This window comes from Stigmatopora nigra, chromosome 2 (assembly GCF_051989575.1).
Source record: "Stigmatopora nigra isolate UIUO_SnigA chromosome 2, RoL_Snig_1.1, whole genome shotgun sequence".
Taxonomy (NCBI): Eukaryota; Metazoa; Chordata; class Actinopteri; order Syngnathiformes; family Syngnathidae; genus Stigmatopora; species Stigmatopora nigra.
The window spans coordinates 11,611,065-11,624,980 of NC_135509.1; the positions used below are offsets into that span (position 1 = coordinate 11,611,065).

The following is a 13,916-nucleotide window of genomic DNA, read 5'->3' on the forward strand; positions in this document are numbered from 1 at the left end:
TTGTGGGAGGACACTGGAGCACCCAGAGAAAACCCACCCAAGCCAGGCAGAACAAGCAAACTCAGGAACACACAGGAAGGTCCAGACCAGGGTTCAAACCCACGATCTCAGAACTCTGAGGCCGACGCAATAACCACTCGTCCACCGGGCCGCCTGTTGATTACTGGCGTATAAATGTTGCTTCATTGTGGTTGTGGTTTTTGGAATCAGTCCCTACGTAGATTTGTTGATGAACTCAGTTTGTTTGTATGTTTTAATCTGAGGTTTTCTTGTTCGGGGATGGAAGTCTTCCGGATGTTGATCCTTCCGAACCACCGACAGACACAATTTTGAAACATTCCTGAGAGTTTTTGGGCCAAAAAATGCAGTTAGTGCCCCAAGGACTCGGTAGGATTAACAATGCCTTTGTTCTGTGTGTGCGCGAAGCGAAAGAAGGGAGCGCAATAGGCTGGAACGTTGGTGCGGTATCAGCAAGCAGCTGTTGCATGAGTGACAAAGTCAAGGGCTGGTGATATGAACATGGGAAAATCCTGGAGGAGCTGGAGGTGAGGAGACAGCGGTGGCGGCAGCTGAGCCCCTGGGCTCGGCAGCCTTCACGCGTGTGGAGGACAAAACGTGGGAAACACAAAAGGACCCATTGCACTTTGCTTTCCAGAAACCATCAACAATACTTTGTGTCGTTTGCCAGATCGTTCAATGGCTCCATCGGAGACGATTAGTGGGGTTGAAACGACTCGCAGAGGAATGTAAGGGGAGGAAGGGTGTAGGAATGAAGTGGGGGGTTTTGAGGAAAGGTAAATGAATACCAGACGCTTTGTTTCTCGTGTTAAGTAGAGCTTTAGCCACATCTACCAGGCGGCTGGTATCATCCGGGATTCCCACAACTTGTGTGATCGTCATTCATCCATCTTGATTTTATTCATCGTAAGAATGACATTGTGCATTGAGGCAATCAAAGATTGGGAAATACATCATCTTATTTGTGTGGATTCTACATTTATCTCGATTTGGTAATAAATAATTGTACCTAAACAACTGATTTAATTGCCATTCTGGAACGATCAATGAAATAATTCATTTTTCTGTGCGTGATCTATTGCTAGTGATGGAAGTTGAATTTGGATTGAAGGGGATGATAGTCATCATTAACTGCTATTAATTTCAGTTTGAGAGGATTGGATAGTTATTACCGTCAATGGAGCAGAAAATTTATCATTCCCGGATTGACCTGATTGATTGCCTTGCTCAGTGAGTTTTAACTATCCGACCTGAAGAAGGTATGTCTGTGTTAAATGGAGCAAAGGTGAAAGAAAGCCTTTGCTTTTTGCTGCTTTCCCTTTAACTTTAATTTAAGTTCATAAACGTACGTGAATTGAAATCTTCCCACCAAAAAATGAGTTGCAAACATACTTGAGCCTTTACTCTTTTTTTACATGTGAATATTAGCCGCTTCTGAATTGTTGAATATTTTTTATTAATTTTTGAATTGGGTGAATATCGGCTTGGTTGTATCCAAAGCACACTGAGAGTCTTCTATTTGGACATTTTTCATGTCTATTGTTGAGTCATTTTAATTGAGTCTGATGCATCAAATCTTGCAGTCCGTTATGGCGTAAAACTAATTATTTAATACGCCTTGTTTGTGTTTTTAAATATTTTAGGAGAGCATGACAAATGAAGGTTTTTGCAGTTCGTTTGGGGAGAAAAATGAAACAGTAACACCAAACTTTTACATCTTTTGGGGTCACAATTGTACCCCCCAGGCTGCATTCAGCCAAGACATAAGTTACATCTTCCCATCTGTTCACCCTTGTTTGATTTTTTTTTTCGTTGCTTTCAGCTGTTGAGATACGGAATGCCTCAAAGAATTCGGGAGGATGTGTTTTTGGGAAGAATTCCGAAGGGAGTCGGCAGACAGGGTGCTCAATGCCAAAGCTGCATTATTGGAACATCATGCAAAACGAATAAGAAAGGGGGGCCTTGGGGGAGGGGGGGGTCTCTGGTGTTTTGGAGAGACGACGTATTTGCAAGGAAACATTGTTCAAGATGAAAGGAAACAAATTATATTATCGAGTTTCAAATAAGATAGCAGTTTCGATAGATTTTAATGTGTTACTGCTTTGAAATGTCAGTTATTTGGCAATACCTGGCTGTACAATTGTCTTTCACTTTTATATTTGATTTCTACGCTTTGCTGGTGTTTATTTTCACATTTCAGTTGAATTCACCTGCTCATGGGAAACTCTGCATGAGGTATTTTTAACTGTTAAACTATTGAGGTTTATTTGTTTTATTTTTTTTTTTAAACGAACTTCTCTCTCTTGTTGTTTGGCGTGAACATCTGCACTTGTTCAACCACAGTAAGAATGGGGAAATGTGAATATGGCAAACAAATGATTTGTTTACTATATATATTATATGATGTTTTGATATCAACTGAGCGTGCTTTACCCAGGAAGATCACCTGTTGTGATAAGATTCTGGAGTATTTATTTCCCTGTAGCGTTAAGGTTTTTATTTGTTTTTGGAAGGGTGTTTTTGTTATCATTGGGGGTGGGGGGTGATGTTGTTATTTAATTGCATTTCAACAATTATGACAGCTTGAAGCTAACATTTTGATGGCATATTTGCTGCTGCTTTTTTATTTTTTTCCTTCTAATTTTGAGCTCTTTTATTTTGATGTGTGACAAAGACATTCCATATGTTTGTAGAATGCACAAAAAGTGGATATAAGATAAATGAATCATCTTGAAAATTAAGAAATAGGCATATTTGAATTTTGAGATTTAAAAGTTTCATATTATTGCTCAAATTTAGTCATAAATTAATTGTGATTAAATGTGAACCCACAATGGAACTTAGTGATTATTCACAGTTTAAGAAGATGCGTTGATGGAAAAAAACTGCAGATTTTGTTTTAATATCTTATATGTAGATATTATAACAGAAAAAAACATTTAATCTACTGACAACTACATTTAAATTAGTTATTTTAAAATTAACAGGACATTTGAAAACATGCAGCTATTCAATATCTAGTAATAAAATACAATATTTAGCAGGAAGCTCTCAGAAATTCCTTTTAGGATTTGGAATTAATATTTTCTTCATCAAATTTTGCATTTTCTTTAGCTGGAATTCATGTGAATACCTGATTGGTTTTAAAATTAGATTTAAAAAGACAACTGATGCCTGCTTGCATGGAGGCAGCAGGTATGTTGTCTGTAGGCTTTTATTTTCTTTTCACATACCTCAACTGATGTTATCTATGCAAACGAGTTTGGCTACAGTTTGGGAAGCACCTCCTTACAACAAAACGGACAAAAGATAAGAAGAATGATTTGGACACATTGCTTGTTTCTTTTCCCCCCTTTTTCTTTCAGTTTTAGAACTTGTTAGAAATGATCAAATCTTACAGTCATTGATTCATTCATGTGCGACCCCCTTTATGATAAACTCAAATAAGAACCACCATTATCACTTGGGAATTCCCCAATAGACTGTCGTCTCATTTAGTGCCCATTTTTCATCCTTTTTGATGGTCAGAAATTTCACATCGTGCAAAAGAAAGACCGCGGCTGATGGAATTGAAACAAAATGCGCGTATAAAAAAATGACTCCCTTCACTCGAAAAACACGCTCGTTTTCATTCATTAAAAACAACATCATTAACAACTTTATTTCATCGCGTCGGGACTTTATTTCTGTTCTTGACCGAATTAATCGAGCGTAACTTCAAAGAACTCGCGTTGTTCATTCCGGGAAAATGAAGTTCGATCTTTTTTGAATTTCTTTATTGTTTGCCCTCCAGTAAAAAAAAGTGCATATAATGTCATGAAGTAAGCTCGGCATGTCTAGGCAAATGTGTAAGGCAGCTTTATTCTGATATGTTGAGTGAACGCTTCCGCTTGTGATGTTCCGCCATTGAGCTGCACAATAGAAGCAAAAAAATGCGCCCTGGCATGTGTGTTTCCACCACGTGGTATTTGGCAAGAAACTCATACAAACGCATATAACAATAGATTTCAAACTTTCAATGTCATTGACAATCCAACCGAGGCTCTTTTCGTCCTTCTGCTGTCAATTGAAATTAGTTTGTCACTTGGAATGGAATGGACGCCTATTAACGTCAATGGCAGTCAATGAGTTTTGTTTTTGTTGTTGTTGTTGTTGTTGTTTTTTAATGGTTAGAATGAGCTGATCGCTACTCATTTGTATGCGTGGAGATGATTATCGATGGGCAATTTGCATGCGTGGAGATGATTAGGGTTTATAGCAAACAGCCACAGGTGTGTTTAGCGCAGGTGAGGGAAGTTCTCGGGCAGTTTGGAACACACCTGCTTCCGGGTCCAACCTTTCCTCTGGCCTGCGCCTTATATCAACGAAATCCCCTTCGCAAACTTGGCTTTTTATCATATTTACAATCGGTTACAATGGCGCAATGACATATTTGACCGCTTCACTCATTGATGTGTCTCCACCCCGGAGGGGGGGGGGGGGGGTGGACGACGAAGGGGGGGCTGAAAGGAAGTCTGCCCAGTAACAATCGCCCTGCCTGGCTCGAGCTCTGAAGAACTATTGGCTATATGCAAATAGATACACAAGGAGGGAGGAGGAACTGGAAGGAGGGAGGTGGGGGGGAGACAAAACTTTAAAGAGACACTTCCCCTGGTTTTTCTCCCAATCCGTGCTGTATGCAACCTATAGGGGAGTTTGGGGTGGGCGTGGGGGGGACGTATTCTTCCTCCCCCTAATGCACCGCGCGGCCTTCATTCACAAGTCCGAGCTTTGAAGCCACCCGAGAAGAAAAGGGGGGACGGCTGGGGGGGATTAACATATTTACCCATGCAGATTCTCTTTAGTCTCTTTAGGCTGTATTTTTAATCATAAACGCAATTCTGCGCTTCCTGTCCACCTGCTTGCTTGACTTAAAGTACAAAAAAGTTGTACAGAGTTGCTGTGGAAAAGAAAGCACATGGCAGCCCCTCTTTGTTCATTGGTTGGAGTGTAAAAAAAAGTTAATAACACATGTTTAGTGATGGAAATTAATTTGGGGGGCATTTTAAAGTTGGCTAAGAAAGTATGATGTTTTTGAAGGGGTTGAAAAGTAGTCAATAATTTGGAGATAGAAGTGAGTTGTTATGAATATGGAGCTGGAATGATGGCAATTTTTTTCTTGGGGGGCTTAATCGTACATAAACAGGCCATGTGAGCACGAGAAGAAAGAAAGGGAGCGAGTGATAGAGCGAGTGAGCGAGTGCTCGTGCACGCTCGGCGCAGCTAATGAAGCGAATTGCGTCAGTTCGCGCACGCCTTGAAATGCGCCTGAGCGGAGGCGCACTGAGGGAACACACACACACAGGAAAAAGTTGCTCCAACAGCAGGACGAGTGACGCTGAGCTGACGGAGCTTGTGCACTTCCAGTCTCGCCTGCTTTTCATGCCTCCTCGACACTTTCCCTTCTGTGTCGCCGTCATTTTTACTTGCCTTTCTGTGTGATTTTAAACGCCCCCCTACCACCACCCCTCCAAAACGCCATGGAGCTGCTCTGCCTGGAAATGGACAGTAACATACGAGCTCGTCCAGATCCTAACCTCCTTTGTGATGACCGAGTCCTTCAAAGCTTGTTGACCATAGAGGAGAGGTTTCTACCTCAATATTCCTATTTTAAAGGCGTACAGAGAGACATTCAGCCATTTATGAGGAGGATGGTGTCCACTTGGATGTTGGAGGTACGAAGAAAACTGGCCTTTTCTTATAATCTTCGCCGAGTTACGACCTTCTCGGACTCGGGATCTCCTTTTAAGGCTGCTTTTGTTGATGTTTTTTTGAGGGGGGAGAGATAAATGTCGGTTGTTTGCTCCGTTTTGCGACGTCCGCTTGTCGTCGCTCGTTTTCCGCAGTTTTTCGCCTCGCCTTGCGAACGCGAAGACGTCAAACGTGGAGCGTCCGAACAAGTCTTGCGATCACGTTTTAAAGCCTTCTTTCTAATATTTCCAATGATATGCTTCAAGCTGGTCCGAGTGTTTCCATGCACACGTATGCACTCGCTGAGTACCGCGCTCCTCTGTTCGCCATGTTGTTTTTTTCCCGGGAGCGCTTGTGCTTTTAAAGAGGACTTTACCATATCTTAAAGCGAGTAACAGCACGTGAAAAGCATCGGTTATGGCGTAGGGCGAAGTATTTTGTCACTAAAATGTGGAAATAAGGTGTTTGGACGCTGCAAATGTTGAGGATATCTGTTGGAAAGGGAGGAAGGGCGAGGGCCTTCCTTGCGCTTTTGCTATCGTCTTCGTCGCAAAGGCTCGCGGTGGAATTAGGTTCAAAAGTCGACCTAAAGTCGCATATTTCTCACTGACGATCAACTGAAAAGGTTCCAGAGGGTCTTCGCTTTATTTTCATGTCATTTCGGTCAAGTTCCGACCAGAGGAATATTTTTAATTAATTTTTGAAGGGACTACTTCGGCTTGTTGGTGACGCACGCGATAGCAGCCTGCAGCGACTCGCTTTATATTTTGACGTTTTATTCCTATTTCGGGTTTATACATTTGGCTAGAAAGCGTCGGGTATGACGCGTAGGGCGTTGTAGTTTATTATGATCCAAAAGAAATAGACGGGGAGAATTTATTTCTATTTTTTAACGATTTTTGAAAAACATGACGACTGAAGAAAAAGCGTTTCCGCGTGCTGCGCTCCGAGCAGACTGTTCAAGAGGATCGACTCTTTCTTTTTTTTTAACCTCAAATTCATTTCTTAGTGAAACAACTGCAGCCATCTCGCACTTTAGAGTTGCTTTTCACACTTTTTTCACGCTTTTGTGCGATCATCATTTCCATTAAAATGGCCGATGTCGCAACCGATCGTCGATTCTTGGCTCGACCCCAACTTTGAAGTGTCATCGTATTCATGTGTGCCTTTTTAACAAAAAAAAATGTCTTATGTAGTTTGCTGGATACTTTTCAACTGATGGTCAATAAAAATCTGAACGCTGTTGCAATGTGCTCTCCGTTTCTCTGTCTCTGTTTATAGGTTTGCGAAGAGCAGAAATGCGAGGAAGAAGTTTTTCCCTTGGCCATGAACTACTTGGACCGCTTTTTAGCGGTGGTCCCCACCAAAAAGTGTAACCTGCAGCTGCTGGGAGCAGTTTGCATGTTTCTTGCATCCAAATTGAAAGAGACTCGTCCGTTGACTGCGGAGAAGCTTTGCATTTACACCGATAACTCCATCCGACCACAAGAACTGCTGGTAAGCAACAATTAAAAACATCACATATACAATGTTTTCCTTCAAATATTTCTCCAGGCTGTCCGGTGTGTGTTGATGAAAGGCAAAAAAAAAGCCACACACATGAGAGAATTGTTCCACAGGGGGGCTCTTACTGTACCAGACCCCTCCAGGCTGGGCTTTAAAAAAGTCTTGTGGAATGGTCTCCATTGCCATCTAGCGGCAGATATTTGCACGTGCAGAGCAACGAGGTCATCTTGAAAGGCAGCCAAACTTCTGACTGGGTTCCTGTCAGAGTGGGAGACGTAGAAATCCGAGTTTGCCTTTTACAGTTCAGACCTCCGTCCCAAAATAAGCACACCCGCGTGGCCACGTTACGGGTGGATCGAGTGTTTCCGTACCGTGTGGCCATGAACTCATTCACTGGCATTGGCATAGACGTACGGCCAATCCATTTGGACTGGGAATGGGCTTCTCCCAGTCCAAATGAACCGACTGGTGGCAGCAAAGAGTTGAGGCCCATTTTTCTCACATCTGTCAAGGGTCAAGCTCACGAAGCCAAATGGGCTGTCCATTAACGCGTGGGTGACGCTCAGCATGAGAAAGAGGTTTTCAATCTAACTTTGAACTTTGGAGGTTTTCTGCTGTTTGTCGCTTCTCGCAGTGTTTCTGTATAAGGCGCCTCTTTTTTTTTTTGGCTGTCATAAAGATACAGGAAACAGAGATCAGCTGCTTGGTCGCTGCATGTGATCGCTTCTTCTTCTTTTTTTTTTTTTTGTCGGCCTCATCTTTGGTAACAATTTCTTGTAAATTGAATCGCAATGTTAGAAGGTGTGACCAGAGGAAGGCAGTAGCAGAAGGAAATGGAGGCCACTCAGCGTTCAGATAGGTTATGTTGCAAGCTGCTTTTTTTTTTGCAGATATACCAAGTGCATCCGCATGTGTGGGATTGGCTAGTAACGCATTCAGGGTTAAGGGTGATGATTTCAATTGCTTTGACTGATATTTCAAGGACCACGGAATATTGTTTTTTTATGGCTATAGAGCCTAACAAATGAAGGACAATGCTTTCAAGAAATATTTTTGTATCTAATTAGTTTTTTGTAGGTATCAGTAGATTGTGAAAGGGTTACTTCTGTTTTTTTTTTTGGTTTTCAAAATAGAGAGAAAGCAAGCTTTTTTTTTGTCAAATATACATTTGAAGTAAATTCCAGTTAAAGTTGTCTGAAAACAAAACAGGGATATTCCCTAAAAGACACAAATTAAAGTATGCTTGTTGTACTCATGCAATCACTAAATACTGCCATGTTTTTTTTCAAAAACAATAATGGTATTAAGTCAACATGTTGTGTAATAATACAGCAGTTTAAGTAGTTTATACTCATTTTTAATTAGAATGTCCATTTAAACATGTGAAAACTTAGTGAACTTGGTTGAAGCGCTTTATCTTGCTTAGTGTTGGGGGGTGCTGGAGCCAATCCCAGCTGTCTCTGGGGGATACCTTGAATATACAAAGTTTGCAGAAAAGTCGTAATTGGACTCTGAGTTTAGGTTTGACAAATTATATTTTCACATCATAGATAATAAGAGTGAAATGCATAGAAATAATCTGATTGTTCAAATAACATAACCATTTCAAAAGTCCAGTCCTGTTCTTTGCATGTTAAAAGTAGAACATTACATGTCTAAAAAGGTCTGTGGGGAGGGGAAGCTATTTCCAAGGTCGGCGGCAGCCATATTGGATTATCTCACGAGCGGAAGCACGCGGTATCCGAGGGAAAGAATGGCCTGCGTCCGTGGCCGCAGTCACAAGGCAGTAGTCCGGAACCAAACCATTAAAAGTTTCCCTAAATTAGTCAGCAACTCTGCAGTTAATCACCTCCTGCTCTCGGAAGTAAATGTCACAATACACCCAAAGAAGGGGAGAACACTCACCTAGTGTCGCAGTCTATCAATGCAATGCATAAATGATCACAATGCATTTATTTACACATATGAATCGAAAGCCTGTTTAGCATTTAACAGTGGTGAATTTACACAGATTCACAAAATGACTGTTCGGGTTGTTGTGGGAGGAAATCTAGTGAAGAGATCTTATTTTTTAACATTTGATTACAGATAAGATGCAGATTTTTATTTTTTTTTCTTCCCCCCGCCAATGCACAGCGTCGTCTTTCCTTCCGCTCACACACAGCGGAACCTCTGCTGGGCCTCTTTAGGAAAGTCCCAAATGCCAGACTAGACAAGCGGGGAGGGGGGGGGGGCGGACGTAACTTGTGAGGTCACCTGAGCTGGTGACATTGCTCGTGTTGCTCTGTGTTTGGGTAAAACAAAAAAAAGGAAAAAATAGAATTGTAAAGAATTATTGTCTGCACCAGAAAAGTTTTTCCATGAAAAGTGTTGGTGGTCTTTGTGATGGGTGCTCACCATGACTACTGCAGTTTCACTTTTTGGGCTAAATTGAAGGCAGCTTAAATCTACAAAGTAAAGGAAACATAAATATGAAGTCATTCAAACTTTTTATACATTTATGGAAATGCTGCAATTGCTTTGTTCATTGTCAAATCATATGCATGTGGCTTCGTGTTGCCGGGCAGATTTTACGAAGCTTACACAGACGGACATTGGAATGGCAATTAGGGGTTAATTCAACAACAAGAAAGGAAGTGATGGTACAAAAGGCTTTAACAATTTAAATGCTACTCTGCAATAAAGTAAAAATGGATATTGGGAAAAAATATTGCAACATTGTGTGGATCTGGTGGAGGAACTACCACAACTCAGCCTGGGCTGCACATTGAGTCAATTCTTTTTGATATGATTTGTTGGTTCATCCATCTCACAACTTGTGTGTGTTCTCTCTCCATCAGGAATGGGAACTGGTGGTGTTGGGCAAGTTGAAGTGGAACCTGGCAGCGGTGACGCCAAATGACTTTATCGAGCACATAGTGAGGAGGCTGCCACTGCCCGAGGATAAACTGACTCTTATACGCAAACATGTCCAGACGTTCATCGCTCTTTGTGCCACAGGTGGGTCACCTTTTAAGATGCTGTGTTCTCTTTACTAAATTTCTCCAAACGTACATTATGCCTTTAGTTAACATGTTTTTTTTCAGAAAGTTGTCTGTTTAATCGTCATACATCGAGAAATCAATGTATCTAAACACAAATTATCAAATATCATCAACTTTTAGACATGCCGTTTTACAAATAGAATGGGTTTTACTTAAAAGAGTGGAGCTTTTCTGCACCCAAATTGTCAGAAACAACAAAACTACATTGTATTTGTTAGCCTTTTAAGTCATATGAACTAATTCAGTTAGATGTTTGTATGTAATATTGCACTAAATTAATCGAAGACCATTGAATGGACTCAAAGTATCATTTTCAGTGATTTGCACTACTAACTGGCACCTATGGCTTCTTTTTGTAGTATTCTAAATCAAATAAGATCTCTCTTGGTGAATAGCCTCTTTTACTGGAATAACTCCGAAGTGACGCATAGTTTTGGGAACAGAGAAGAACAAATATAGTTTATTTGAAAGCAAGGTGTGGGTTAATGCGAAAAGAAAAAAAAATCGGACTTCTTGTTGCCTCTATGGATTCTTGTGTAATGACGGCGGCAGGCATGTCATTGATTGTACACATTGTCAAAGCGACATTGTGAAAGCCTCAGTATGCACTTTGTCCGTAATGGCTTCAGTGAGGGAGTGGAAGTGAATTTACGAGCCTAGTCCTCCTGACATAGCGTCTTTCCAGACTGACTTTTCACAGATAGCAGAGGATTAGCGACAGTGCGTTTATTTATGTACGGACTGGGCAAACACCAAACAGAGAGGGCAAATGGCGGAAGCACCAGTGAGTCAACACTTGACGCATCTGAAGATATCTGGGAATCCGAACCCCCTTTTTCTTTTTGCCCAGCTTTCCCACACGTAAATCTTGCGTTATCTGGTGAGAATCTTCCCGAAGGCATCTGAAGGAGGCGTTCTAGGCTCTCAGGAGGATTTTCATTTGCAAGACAGTTGACAACGGCTCACTTGTGGCCTCAGTGAATGAGAAAACATGCTTAAAAACCACCGGGAAAGACAAAACGCACTGAAAACTACCACGTCGTGCCGTGATTTCAGGAGAACAAGAAGAGAGCAGAGTCTAAGGCCTCTCCTTCCTAATAGCTCCTCCGCTTTTGATGAAACAGTTCCGTTCAGGCCACTCTGTGGGTTTTTGTCAGGTGGCGTGGGCTGGCTCTGTATTAATTAATAACACTGGCTGGTCCATTCAGGACTATGCAAATGGCTGGAGGGGCTGGCCTGAAGACCACGAGAAGGGAGACAAAGGACCGGGCCCTTACGTCGGTCGGCGCCGCGGGGCCACTTGATAGGAAACGGCCGTCTTTGCCTGGGGCAGCCCGCCGGATAATAGGCCAGAAACAAGCTCATTAAGGGAGATTATCAGCCTCCATTCCTACACTCGCACAGCGAACACTCTGAGCTTCCTCGTCTATTCTTATTCAATTGGGCTAGAGTGGGAGAATAGATGGGGTGCATGGGGCAGACAGATGCACCCCGAACTGTCTGCTACGGTTGTTGAGCTTCCTTTTCGCCCTGTATTGGCCAGGATTATGGTTCATCATCTTTGTTATTGATGCCCACTACAGTGGGCTTTTCTATCATGGTATGCATGTGTTTTAATAACAACACCTGAATGTCGGCAATTAATTCGTCGGATACATGTTGGTGGATCAACCAAATCTACTCCAAAATGAATTTTTTACTCTAAACCATGTGTGTCAAAGTGGCAGCCCGGGGGCCAAATCTGGCCCGCTGCCTAATTTTGTGTGGCCCGGTAAAGTAAATCATGAGTGCTAACTTTCTGTTTTAGGATCACATTAAAATGAAGAGTTTAGATGTATATTAAATTTCCTGATTTTCCCCCTTTTTAAATCAATAATTGTAATTTTTTTCAGTTTTTAGTTCAAAAATCATTTTGTAAAATCTAAAAATATATTTAAAAGAAAGCTAAAATCAGCATTATTTTAGATCTATAAAAACTGAATATTCAGACCTTTTAACCCAGTTCTTTTAATTCATTTATTTAAAAAAAAAATTACTGATTGGTTGCCTTTGATCCTGATAGAAAACCAACTAAAGGATTATTCATTGATTTTACATTGAAATTAAGAATTTAAACACCACAATTTTAAAATCCCCTCTTCCACCCATTTTAAATACTCAATATGACTTGCATGATTAACCCTTGGAGTGCGAATTGAGCACCAAAATTTAATTTGAAGAAAAATTGGCAATGAAGATAAAGTCAAAATGAAAGCTTTTTTCCCCCTTAAATCATTCATGCTGCAAAGACAATGAATTTTTTAGAGTATCTATCATTTTTCATGAAAGAGAGCCTGAAGGCACAGGAGAAACACTGCAAGTTATGAATGGTATTTTTTTTTCTCTCTTCAATGGAAAGGAGTGCTCGGAAGTGGCTTTGAACTGTCAAGTAACTTGATCATTAACTTGTTAGTTCTACAGAGGAAAACTAATGATTCACTAGATAGAAGACACCCTTTTCCTTTCACCCTCTTGTATAAAGTCCATTTCAGCTGGTCATACTCATTGATCTGAATGTCGTTTAAGAGAAATTGTAGATATCCCTCTATAGATAACTGATCTAATTCATACTAATGATAAATCTGAAAGTAAACTGGGCATCTTTCTCCAATGTTTGCTCAGGAATCAAAAGAAAACCAAATCATTTGGTGTTTTTTTCAGCAGTTTACATTTCAAAAACTAGTATATTTTAGTTCCAAAAGATGGTGAAAGTGTGGCCAAATGTGCCCATGCCATTTCTATGCAACAGTGCGAATACTTTTCAGTGATTCATGCCCATCTCATTGCACCAGAATGGCGTCGGCAAGGAGACTTTCATCGCGTTGGTCCCATAGTGAATGATTCATGTTAGATGCGGTCAATGAAACCATTTTTACTGGAGTTTGTTATGGTATCGTATCCCTTGGCATTGCTTGCTTCAAAGACTGAACAAATTAGCCACCACCTCCAACAAATTAGCCTCACATCCCTGGTATGTGGCATCATGTCCGGTGGCGCCACTTTGGCAAGTGAAGCAGGAAGTAGCCTGCACCCAAAATTGTGAATCACACAATGGTATGTCCTGAGTTCCACACACAAGCATACGGCATTCTGACTCACATCAGAAGTGCAGAGAGAAATTATCTCTGGATGCTGACACATTCCTGTTTTTGATAAACGTATTTTCCCCCCCACAGTATTCCCCTAATTCATTTGAAATGAAAGCTGTAAAATTGATTGTGCGGGTTTCGGTGTTATAATCGCTGACAACTGAAAAAAGTGGCGGTTCATCATAAAAATTTCACATCTCCAAGTCAACAATGTTCAATCACATCACTTAATACAAATGCAAAAATATGGTTGCAGTTTTTTTTCTTAAGTACACATACTAGAATGTTGGGAGACGAGGAGTGGTTAGTGTATCTTGGCAGCTGACACCATGAAGTTAACTAAATTACAGCACTGGTCCCCAACCACCGGTCCACGGACCAATAGCGGTCCGCAAAACCCTTATTCCAGTGCGTCAGACACATGACTATTAACCTTTTTAACCTCACGCACTCAAGGCACCGCGACACTCATGTATGGAGATAATAGGCC

General features: G+C 41.2%; 1 protein-coding gene across 3 annotated transcripts in view; it reads left to right on the forward strand.

Annotated features, from left to right (window-relative positions):
* The window catches only part of ccnd2a (cyclin D2, a), a 104,899-nt gene that overhangs the window by 80,286 nt on the left and 10,697 nt on the right, over positions 1-13,916 (forward strand). For 2 of the 3 annotated variants that reach the window (XM_077743798.1, XM_077743805.1), the window contains 2 exons: positions 7,030-7,245; positions 10,095-10,254. In XM_077743798.1, the coding sequence (XP_077599924.1) occupies positions 7,030-7,245; positions 10,095-10,254 (376 nt within the window). Of the gene's footprint in view, positions 1-5,241; positions 5,733-7,029; positions 7,246-10,094; positions 10,255-13,916 lie in introns of those variants that run through there. The other variant, XM_077743792.1, reaches the window with a different exon arrangement.